The sequence below is a fragment of the Pleurodeles waltl genome, chromosome 5 (assembly GCF_031143425.1).
Source record: "Pleurodeles waltl isolate 20211129_DDA chromosome 5, aPleWal1.hap1.20221129, whole genome shotgun sequence".
NCBI classification, from domain to species: Eukaryota; Metazoa; Chordata; class Amphibia; order Caudata; family Salamandridae; genus Pleurodeles; species Pleurodeles waltl.
The window spans coordinates 123,833,360-123,846,019 of record NC_090444.1 but is presented as its reverse complement, the minus strand read 5'-3'; the positions used below and the strand labels follow the sequence as shown (position 1 = coordinate 123,846,019).

Sequence of the window (12,660 nt, the reverse complement as noted above, 5' to 3'; positions counted from 1 at the left end):
TTAGATTACCTGCTGACTGCTTTACGCATTAGAAGGAAATATGCACTTTAAAATTGAGAAACAGATGTTATTAGATCTGGCTGTGGATTTTTAACGACATATTGTTAGGTGTTCTGAAGATTTGTAATTTTAAATTCTATAGCCAATTTTAGTATATGTGTGTATTTATTGTGTGTATTTATTAGTTTTATTTTAACTTGCTGTTTGTGCTTTTATGATCTTTTTAAATAACTTGGCCAAATAAAGTCAAATTGAAATTGATGTATCGTACTTAAAGTCTTTATTACTACTGAAATGTAAAGACAAAATGTTGTCTATTCTCGAAGCAAGGTAGAACACCAGTCATCTAAAAGTGCTGCTTTAACCTGGACTGCTTTAGGCTTGTGAAGCATTGTTAATTGTGATACTTAGAAGCTTGTGTGAAAACGAAGCGGCATCATTCTTGTGCGGGTTGAGTCAGAATGATTCTATGTGGATTGCCTGGTTGCTTTTTTGCCGCCTCTAGAAGAAAAAGCCTTCTATCAGGACTTCGTCCCCACTACTGAATGTGCTCCAGACTTGAAGGTTGCAGCACAAGCAAACGTCATAACTCATCTGACCGCCCTGGCAGAAGTAATGGCTGGAAAAAGTAGATTGAGACCAAAGAAAGAAGCATAGTTAGTTTCACTGATATTATTTAGTAAGTAAAGGGGTTTTATAGAGTGCCAAATGCCCGAGCATGTCTTGGTGCTAGTATCGCTGATAGAACAGTAGGAAACTGTGACAAGTTAGTTAAAAAAAACTTGGGAGAAGAGCCAAGTCTTCAACCCCTTCCCAAATGCGCTCAGATTCCATATTTTGGAAGCACAAAAAGAAAAACTCCTGCCGCCCGCACCTGGCTTTTCTAATTTTGGGGACAGCAGTTAGATTGACCATAGCGGACCTAAGAGTATGTCCGGGTATGTACCACTTGAAGGTCTTTTGAAAATATTCAGGACCAGTCTGATGGAGGGCTTGGTAAACCACACAATTTGATCCTTTCCTGAACCGGAAGCCAGTGAAGCCTAGCGACTGTGAAATTGACCCACATTTTGGAATCTTCAAGCGCAGCCTAGCAGCTGCATTTTGGACAGTGTAGAAGCTGCTGTTGAGAGCCTAAATGTTCGGCATTGCAGTAATCCATTTACTACGTGATCAGTGCTATAATTAGTCTTCTGAAACTCTGGAGGAATAAAAGGAAAGATCTTTCTTAGGGTTCTGAGACGGTAATAACAAACTTATGTGGTTTTACTGACTTGTTTTGATAGATTCCTTTTGAAAATTACTCCAAAACTTTTGATCTTATTTACTGGGGTCGGGTGGGCCTAAACTTTATGCCCACCATGTAATATCTCAGAAGGAAGTATTATTGCCAAACAGCAATACCTCAGTTTTGGCTGAGTTTAATTTGAGACAATTTCTCTCATCCAACATACGACCTGTGCCATACAGTTCCTGACGTTTTTGGCTGTTTCCTCCTCATTGGCAGACATTGATGCCCTAATGTGTGTTTAGGAAGAGAGAGTTTCTGTCTGAAAGCTTTCATAAAATGTTTGACAGACAAATGGCTTCCAGTGTTATCTTTTAAGTAAGTCCTGAGTGTCCAACCAAAAGAGACATTCTAATGTGTCCAGCAAAAAGAGACATTCTAATGACATTAATGTGTTTATTTGTACTAATATGGAAGGCCCAGAGATGATTTAAACAAAGTCCCAGTTCTACAGTAGGTGGTGCAGGGGATTGCAATCCCATACTATCCCACGCCCTACCTTCACATTCTCATTTCCTAATCTGTTGTGATCTTTATCTCAGTGATACAGCGAGGTAACTGTTACCTTGGGTGGACTGAGCAGAAATAATGGAATTGATAAGATTTTAATGTTAAAGTTTCCCTCAGCAGTCGTGAAAACGTTCATATGTGAAATGAAGAATCAAGATTTGAACTTCTCGTTTGGCCCTGTTCCAGATGTTTCCATCTCCCCAGTTCTTGTGTGTGTGCTTCTAAAGATTTCTTGGCTGAGGAAATATCAGTATTTGTAGAGCCTCATATCTAGAAAAACATTCTGACAACCTGCATATGTGTTTTGGGAACATTTGTGATTAAGAAACTCTGCTATCCATCTCTGATGGAAGAACTTAATAATAGGATGCATTATCACTGCTCTTCTTGGGCTTACAGTTAAGGAAAACTAACAAGTCAGGATAGATTTTGAGATTCACTATGACATGGTCTTCAATAAAAAATGATCTTAAAGTGAAAGGAATCTCTGCAAAGTATGAATACTAAGGAGTGCATTAGTCACCTTGAGTCTTTTTGCATGTTCGTGTAAGTACTTTCAGATATCTCAAGGGTAAAAAAGAAAGGTATGTGTGAGCAGATCCTGGGGGGATTATAATTCTAAATATATTTATTATAATTCTAAATATATTTAAGCTTTGATCCGTAAACAGATACGAAAGCAGAACTTAATTGCACACTGATGTAGGCAGCAAAAAAGAGAACATGATTAGCTGAGGCAATGGAGTTCAATGAAGTCATGAGTATATGGTTTCCTTACTAGATTCCAGAATAAGATTGTGCAGTGTCGACTGTCCATGCCTTAGTAACCCCTGCTGTTCTCCTTACTTTTTCTGTTTGTTGTACCTGTTATGATTCCTATTCGGGAAGCAGAAGTAATGCCGGCTTTTATGCCTGTCACGTTATTTACTGAAAAATGCTCCTACATGTAGTGCTCAAATCTGTTTGATATCGGTGTTCACCCAGAGTGAACCTCCAACATGTGTGACTGCAATCTCCATAAACAAGCTTTCACATGGCTGAAGAGTGATGGAAGTTGTTCAGTAGTCAGTGAGCGCATAGGCCTCTCAGTGTTTTTTTTTTTTAACCTGCAGCATTGGTTGAGGATGGTGCCTTATGGGCCTTCCTGGTAAATGTCAACAGTCGAAGGCAAAAGTTGATGGGTGAGATCATTGTGAAAGTCTGAGCCACTGGTGCTCAGGCTGAATTCTAGTTCATCTTTTCTTATGCCTATGGTGGCAATTTGGATGAGGAGCAATCATATGCAAATCAGTCTCTGTCCTTCTCCAGCTGGAACAGTCCAGGCCGAAGTGCTAGCCAATGCCTCCTCTGAACAGGAATAAAAGCAACCCCAGATTGGTTTCAGGCTGTTTGAACTTCACCCTTAAGGTGTAACTTGGATCTGAAATACAGGACTTTCATCTGTACTCAATGTACCGAGGGCAGCACAATAAAACAACATATGTGAAGGGTTGTTTAATTCTGACTGGGCCACTCCAGATTGGGAATAACACCATGGAATTCAGTCTTGGTCTTGCACTCAAAAGGAGCATGAGACCCACATTTGGGCCTAGCAATGGGAGGACATTACATAAAAAAACTAAGCAGTCTTTGCTTCCCTCAGAGGGCATATATGTGAGTGGTTTAGTGCCCCTGGTTACGGGACTCGTCACCCTGATGATAGCTCTTGATAGCTACTTCCTCCGCTCACCTTTATACATCTCATTTGCATTGCACATCGATGCACCTTCTACTGTACTTAGCTTGTTGTATTTCTGGCTTGGAATAGCAAACGTCAGAGCAGTGTAGATGAGCTCTATGGGGCTACTGTTCTGGCTTGACCAAATTCAGGGAAGAATGTCTTTGACCGCCCACCCTCCCTATTCTGCGTCAGTGCCTGGAAGATGAGCTGTAGCAAATATACATCCTCATATCACTATTATAGGCTTCCACCCTTGATCCCAAACCTCGTTTGAAAATCTATTTTGTGTGTTTCTGTGTGCGTTACTAGTGCCTGACCTTTTAGACCTACAGTAGCATAATTGTGATTGCTAACAAAAAAAATAATTGTGAACTTCATTGAGTTTTTCACAATTGGTTGATTCCTGCCTTTTGTATTACTTTGTGGATCAGATGTGGGATGATGGTATATTCCACTAGCATTTAGTGTTAGCACATTAATCCTTACCTTTTATGGGAGACCTGGCAGAGGCACACAGACATAGTGTGATTGCTGTTAACAGATCAGTGCTCCAGGCGATACTAGTATAAAACTTTTAAACCACTGGTATTTAATATTCCAAGTGCATAAAAGTTACATAATCCCATCAGGGAAGTCATTGGCCAAACCAATCACTATTAATCCATAAGAAAATGGGCAAAGTGAATAGCCTAAATATAAAATCACATGGATTACGTATTTTAGTATTTGTGTTTTGTGCTGGGAACTTGTACTTGTGCCCCTGCTTGGGTCGTGTGCTGGCTTGGTGCAGTTACATTTCCTGTAGCTGTAGATCCAGTAGTGCCACCAAGAAGTATCCAAATTTCACAGTCCAACAACATTTCCAAGAATCAATATCTATCCGAAGGGCACCTAACTTTAACATCCCACTGTGTCCTGAGGTACGAAGGACATTCTCCTCTGTACCCCACTACAAAGGGCAGCCGCAAACGAGGCTGCTAACAAATCATAAGGAAATTATACTGTAAGCTGACATGTTTCTGGTGTCTTAAGTCCGCCTTGCACATAGTATGTCGGTTTCGGTATCTGTGATGTAAGGACCCTACGTATGGTGTATGACTAAGGATCTTGATTTGCTTCTAGGTCAGGAGAGCTGCTCTCAGGTCTTGTTTAGCTTTACTGCACTTGGTAATTGCCTTCTTCATTAGAGGGTTTGTGCTTTTGAGAATTCAGTTGACCTCTTCCTATTAAGAAACGATATAATACTATTTACACATGTTTATTCCCATGGCTATGTCCCTTAACACAGACCCAACATACTATTTTGTGGAATTCTAATGTACAAGAGATGCACACTGTATGTTTGCCCTTGGGGACATAGAACAGTTGTGTTAGTAGGATACGTTTTAATGTTGACAGCTTGGATTTGAATATTGTATCACTTAATCAAACATAAACCATGCATTTTGCTTAATAGTTTAAAAAATTCAGTAGGAGTTGGGGAGTAGAATCCACTTATGAATTTGTGGTAGACAAGGAAAAAGATTGAGACACTGTATTTGCCATATATGTCATTGGAACAAGCAGTTCTTTTAACCAGACCTACTGAAGCACCATTGTTGAAATTTTGAGTAATGGTAATGCACTTGCGCTATAGTTGACCATCTTTAGAATTCTGGTTTTAATCTTGGCAGCTGCCACCAGTGGGTTTTCATAACGCTGTAACACATTTAACCATTTATAGTTAGGTCTCTCTTTTGTTGGTGTGAGATCTTATCCAGAATTGCTAAAGTTGTTGGCTTCTTCTCCCGCAGGGTCGATGGGAAAGCCAGCAAGATATATCTCAGGCTTCTTCTTACTCCAACAGAGGCATGACCCGTGCCCATTTGTCAGATTTGCCACAACAAAATCAGACGCAAGATCCAGGTAAGCTTTATGGTACACAGTCATGAATTTTTGTTTTCCAAATTCCAAACGTCGCAGCCAAAACAGCAGCCAATGTGTTTCGTTCACCACTGTAAACTTCTTCAAGGCTGTAATATATTACAAGATAAATCAAAAAACACCATGTAAAAAACATAAACACATACACAAAAATCACACTCATATGTTGTACCTTTGGTTACCATGCATGACCACATAAAAAATGTTGTGCACGTTAAAAACTGTTAAAATACAATAATCCTAAAATACTGATGTTATTGTCACAGAATTCCAATATAATTCTTCCACATTGTATAACATTTCTAATATTTCATAAAAATAATTATATCTCTGTACAATAAATAGGTAAAAATTAAAAGAAAAGATAAAAGAGAAGACAAATACCATAATTAAATTCATGTTGATGTAATGAGACAAAACAGATGGGAAAAATACATTGATCAATCCAAGAATCTATCTAAGGAACAGTCATAATCATATTACAAATCACATTTGGGCATTCTAAAATCCTTGACATGATACATACCATTAACATTTTGTTTTCATAGTAATATTTTGCCGTAATCATCATACATTCCTTCATTCATTGTTGTCCAATAAATACCAGAGATCCCTATTATATTGCATAGTCCCAATCACTCCTGTCCAGTGTCAGGCCGACCTCACAAGGGACACTTAGTAAATACAGTGGCACCTGCAAAAGTGTTGAAATGAGCCCAGTTGTTTCATTAAATTTTTCAGATCCTGAACATCACACTCCATTCAAAGATAACCAAAACACGCCGTTATCTTTTTTTCTCATAAACCTTCAGTTAATCAAATAGCATGAAATCCTTATCACCAAATCCCACACCATTTCACAAACCACCGCGGTACCATATATCAATATTCAGATCAACATAAAACGGTGAAACTAAAATGTTACACCAGAATTCCTGTCCCTTTAATAGCAACATCCGTCAAAGAGCCCTTTATCAAAAACGCCAAAATACCAGCCTTGGTACATATTAAAGTGATTGTGCATCCCAAACTATCGAGCCCGTAAGGTTTTAAATTGATATACCAGCCACAGTTTGAAAACCTGAATTCAAAAAGCATGAAATCACAAACCACAGCCATGTTCCCCAACCCTATTGTTACCCTGAGTGCCCAAACCACCATTAAGCAACATCATCAAACTGATATAACAAAACTACTGTCTCACCCACTTATCCCAATCAGGCCTTTTACCTACCCGAATCCATGTCCAAACGCATGCCCAATGGACAAATGACACAATACCATGAAAAAGCCCAAGTAGACCACGATTTTACTGTTAAATTTCCTGCTGTCGAAGCTTGGATATAACGTACATCTGTGTTCAACAATCATAATCCTCCCTCTGGCGTGCGGTGACTCACATCCGCCATCTTGTAACGTGTAACATCCTGCAATGCAGGTATCAAATGCCTAGGTATCAGATACCCAGTCCACAGAAGAAGAATCATACCTTGTCGTTCAAGCAGCTTATTGAAAAAAAAAAAGTTAAATATTTCATACTTACCAATTTCCAACTCCTCACCATGAATTTTTTTTATAATTCTACTCCAGTTCAGGAAAGGTTTCTACACTATGCACCGCAATACCAAAGAAACTCAACCCAGGTCCAAAACAGGTATCATTTTGAAACGGGTATGTTATCTCAGTTAAATATTTCATACCTAACAATTTCAACTCACCATGAATCTTTGTGTTTAATTTTCTTACATAGTCTTGCTCCTATTCTGTAAAATATTCTACACTATGAAGTGCAGTTCCATAGAAACGCAACCAAGATCCAAAACAGCCTCCATTTTAGAAGGGGTACATTATCACTGATAACTGTAGTAGCTCTATACATGCGCCTGTGATGACCCTTCTCCTTCGGTTTATCATCGGCCTAACTTCCTCCCTATGTGGATTACATGAGAATCGCTACCTATATATCTCATTGGTGGCCAGCCGCCATCTTATGATATATGTGCAGTCATGCAATATATTAATCGAATAACTCAACTTAAAACGTATTACAAACTAATTATGTAACATGTTTTAAAAGGACAGATATTCAATAGACACTTTAAAAAAAATATATATATATATTAGCAATTGCCATCCTGTCTTCATACCAGAATAAGTACCATACCCAGGCCTTTTTCATTACCTCTAGCATGACAAAAAGAGGGAATATTCCATTCTTTGAAAAAGGTGTATATTGAACATCTGTCCTCACAGGAGCCTGGTAAGAATTCGTTTTTGGTGCACCACTATATTTGTGTTTTTGTAAACCCAATAGTATTCCTGAATTGTCATTTCAATCTTCCAAATGAAATCCACATGCTTCTTGCATTTATGCTAAGAGCCCTCTGAAGACCGATGTAAATATGCCATAACAACGAAACATGAGTTGGTCTAAGTAGATGTCAAAAGACGTGGGCTTGTGGATTTCAAGAAACATGTGGATTTGATTGCCAAGATTGAAATAAAAATTCAGGCATACTATTGGACTTGATTTCTGACCTTTATGTAACAATTGAGTGTGCTCGGGATATATTATAATTGTTTACTATAATATGTCAGGTTTAAGCCTGACACCTTAGATGAAATAACTTTACCTCCCTTAATGTATGGGGAGTTACATCTAAGAAAGAATTCCTGAGTGAGCTCCTTGGGTCAACTAAGTGTAGCATCGAAGACTAGATGTCTTCAGTTTCATTGCTGTGTATTAAATCTGACAACCAGTGTACCAGTTTAAATATAGGGCTTTTGCACCTTTGAATCTCTGGTTTCGGGTAAAAGACAAGCTATTGTTGTGTACCTGTGTACTCACCTTTGGATATCCCTAGCATAGCCAGGTAGGTCCAAAAATCCTGGGGGTCATCAAAGAAATGATCTTAGAAAGCATAATCTAATACATCTGGTCAGTTTCATGCCAGGTGAATATAACTTGCCCTGAGATGTTGACATCAGTGACTGACTGGGTCTACAATTACATTGAGGTCTACTGGTAATTAATAGACTCTGTGCAAAATTTAAAGCGCACTGATCTCTGCCTGTTATAGAGTGGAATTTTCTCCGTTTGTGTGCATCAGTAGTACCCTGTAGTGTCTGACAATCCCTCCCCCAGATAAATTTCCTTCCGCCTCACAGCATTATCTCTGTCATTTTTCATGGCTTTGTTATTGAACTGTAATGGCTGGTGATTATGCTTTGAGAATTCGGGGATGTCACCAATCGAGTTAGGGCCAAGAGAATGGGTGTTCAGGTAGGAAAGTGAGAAAGCATTTTCTCAAGGTGTGCTTAAGCCTGACTTATAAAACAAAATTATCAAGAGGTGATGCGCCTCCCCTTTCTTTAAAGTGATCCAAAGTTATATAGTCCATCTACATCAAGATCTTCCATTTTGGAGATTCTTAGACATGTTAGGGGCTCCTGGGCTTTTGGTTCCGGAGTAGCCACTGAAAGCTAATTTTTAAGAACTGGTTGAACAAGGGAATAAAACTGCTCCAGACCCACTATATTGGTCGTTTTGTTCCTAGCATGCTGTGTACAAACCATTGTATTGTAATGACCCGTCCCTGTGATCGAGGCATGGATTGCACTGTGGCCGAAGGTAGTGAAGTATGTGCTGCCATATATCATTCGGTGTCAAAGGATGGGAGCTGGGTTTCTGTGTGATATCAGTTGAAAGAATATTTAGCCTGAGCAACTCAATAGTAATGCTACAGATTCATTATGCGAAGCCACCTTTAGAATATGGACGTGCTAGTGTTCCATTTACTCTAGGCTGTCAGGCAACCCATATAAACCTCAGAAGGGCATTGCACAGGCTAGTAAAAAAATGTCTTTGTTAATGGTATAAGTGTATTAGCAATTGGTACATTTGGTAGGGGGGGGGAGGCTTTTTTATGACCACTGTTTTTCGACAATTGATTCCGCAAGTGCTTACGATCTGATAAGACTCTCTCGATTGCTGCACAATGTTATGCCCAAATATCTCACTGGATCATTGCACCACACCACGGTGAAGTCAATTGCGTGGAGGGATACAGATCACCTGGAAAGTGTTCAAATTTATCATCAGTCCAGAGAATTACTAAAACATATACATTCCCTAGCTATCAAAGAGGTTAGAGGGGTCTCTGGATTAGAGTATACCACAGTCGACATATATTGAACTGAATTATTAAAGCTTGTCTTGGCACTAGGAATCTCAAGGCATAAAGGCAAAAGTGTCTAAAGTGGTAGGGAAAACAGCCAGGATTTCAGACTTTTCTGAAAGCTTAACAGATTTGATTGGCTTCTGAGGAAGACTGCTAATTGATTTCACAACTTACAGGTGGTGTAAACAAAACTACGGCCACACCATGACATTTTGTTTATGCTAGGGATGGCAGCCATAAAGGTATTCGCAGATCTCAAGTTTCTTGCAGGCTTGTACCATCTAATTTTGTTTGCAAGAGGGGTAGGTTTGATGTTAAACAGAGACTTATGCGCTAAACACAGTGCTTTAAAAAACACCCTCTTTTTCACCTGGAGCCTGTGAAGTTCAATCAAAACTTTTGACACTGACACAAATTTAGGAAGATTTTTTTTAGGAGGCGAGCAGCTGCGTTCTGCAGCACCTGAAGTTAGCAGAGTACTGATTGCTGAGTTCCCATGTAGAGAGCATTGCAATAGTCAATTCATGATATCATCAAAGAAATGACTTCTGGCTTTTGCATCTGGAATGGGATGAATGGTAGCACCTTCCTAAGGGATTTAAGCTATAAGACCCTCAATGTCAATTTATTGGCATGCTCCCTAAAGGATAAATCCTTGTCAAAAATTACCCTTAGGGTCTTTACTTTGGTAACCAGAATAGGTGGTGAACCCAGGGTCTGTGGCCACAAGGGATGACCCCAGAAAGAGGTCCTTCCCAAAAACTTCTGTTTTCTTGCAATTCAATTTCACAATTTAAATTGTCCTATGTTGCGTATGCCTCATTCCTCTCAAGATTTGTTTCTCTGAACCGAGAACTAGGAGGGATGGATAAGAGTAAAATCCAGCCCTCCAGACCTTCTATTACAGTATGCAAGTTAATTTTGTTTACAGCTGATTTTTGGGTGGCTGACAGCTTTTGTTTTTTTATGGTGAAAGCCCTTTTCCATCATCATAACTTCAGTGCCCAGGAAGCAATACTTTTTTTCATTGTAACAGTAGTTATTCTACCCACTTCATATTTTCAGGATGTTAAGGAGCTGTACTATTGGACATTTTACTATCCTCCGAGAGCATAAAGTGTTGAAATCCATGATTGTTAAAGCTTATTGATTAAATTCATATCCATATTGTGTAGATGTCTAGATTAGAAGACAAAGGGCATGAGTTATACTTCGGAGTAAGGTATTTACTCAGTCAGGAAAAAGAAAATAGCCCAGCGGACGTGTCCTAATGGTTTCGGTCAATGTTTTTTAGCAGGTTGATGGATTGTACCATCAAAATGAGGATAACAGCCATCAAAATTGTAACATGTTTTTAAAAACAAAGTCCAAAAAAAAGAACGAACATTGGACCCCTCCCACCAAACACACACACACACACACACACACACACACACCATGGGAGTTTTTCTAAATCAGCCCCAAAGTGACTATTATAAATATTCCTTTGGGGAACATTCATTGTAAACCAACAGTAGAGTCTAACAGCCAGATGTACAAAGCCCTTTTGCATTTCTTAACGGTCCAAAACGGTATTTCAGGCCATTAAGAAATGCAAAACGGCCTTTTGTTATGTACAAAGGCCCTGAAGGAATTGCATATTGCGATTTCTACCTTGTAGAAATCGCTGTTTGAGATTCCCAGAATTGAAATCGCAAATAGAGATTCCCTATTTGCAATTCCTAAATGCGACTTAGGCATTTAGGAGATGCAATTATCACCGATTTGAAGTCAGTGATAACCAGGTGCAATTTAAAAAACAAAAGAAAAAAACCTCCAAAGTGTTTCAAAAACAAAATTGCAATAGAGCACACATATGCCCCTTAGGCATATGTATCCTCTACAGGTGCACCCCCATTTGTGGGGTGCACTAAGGGGGGCCTTTTGTCCTTTGCCATCCATCGTTTTCCATCTCCTAAATAGCGATTTCTTTATAAGAAATCGCTATTTAGGGAATGCAAAACCAGCCCTTTGACTAAAATGCAATGGGATGTCTTAATACTGATTTCATAATAGCGACTCCTATAAGGATGGAATTGCTGTTATGAAATCAGTATCTCGGTACATAATATAGCATTTTGCATTTCCTAAACAGCGATTTCTACGAAGTCACTATTTAGGAAATTCAAAATTGCATTTTAGTGCATCTGGCCTTTAGAAAGAGCAGGTAATTAACTTTTCATTGTATTCATCTTCACAATTTTTCTTTTTCATTTCTTTGCTTCCTATTAATTTCCTCATCTGCTTTTGGAATCTGTTTAGTCTTCAATGCAGAATATTTTGCACCTTTACGATTCATATTCCTTGCACTAATTATCATTGTATAATTCTAGCAATTTTATTTTCCACCTTGTTCACTTCTGTTTCTCTATCCCGCCTTCTAATTTTTATTTTTTTAATGGATGATATTAACAGGACTTGGTGGTCTAGCTGCATCTTACTTAACTCCGGTAAAGTCCTTAGTGCCTCCGATGCCAAAGTTGCTTAAGTCTCTCTTTCCAGTCCGAGATGACAAAAAGGGCAAGCTGCCATCTCCACTTGCACAGCAGGTATGAAGAATAAATGTTATTAAAATTCAGAAAAAAAATATTTTATGTGAAATAGAGTTGTTTAAACATATTGTAATTTTTTGTGCTCAGTTGGAAAGCCGGACATTAAGACAAGTTATCAAATTATTTAAACTTGCTGTTCTTAGCCATATTATCAAATGTGCATGCTAACGTAGCAAACAGCAATATATAGGAGTCTTTTTAAGTCAACAAAACAGTACTTTGTCACCAAATGTTTCTTGGATCAGTACACATTGGCAGTTCAGGTTGTACCAGCTACTGTGTTGTTTTACAGCTTGGTACTGTGCTGCAGGTACACACTGGAGCAGTTATTAGATTTTTATTCCTGTTTCTTTTAAAGGTTAAAATGACGAGCTAGCTTTCCTATTAGTGATATTCATATAGAGTATGTATGAACAAGAGATGCAGCCAGAAGGTTCAATTATTAGA

At 38.7% G+C, this 12,660-nt stretch overlaps 1 protein-coding gene across 1 annotated transcript in view; it reads left to right on the top strand.

The window, feature by feature from the left end:
- The window catches only part of KIF13B (kinesin family member 13B), a 537,272-nt gene that overhangs the window by 466,617 nt on the left and 57,995 nt on the right, over positions 1 to 12,660 (top strand). The window contains exons 36-37 of the mRNA XM_069233796.1: positions 5,312 to 5,423; positions 12,077 to 12,210. Of these exons, the coding sequence (XP_069089897.1) occupies positions 5,312 to 5,423; positions 12,077 to 12,210 (246 nt within the window). The remainder of the gene's footprint in view (positions 1 to 5,311; positions 5,424 to 12,076; positions 12,211 to 12,660) is intronic.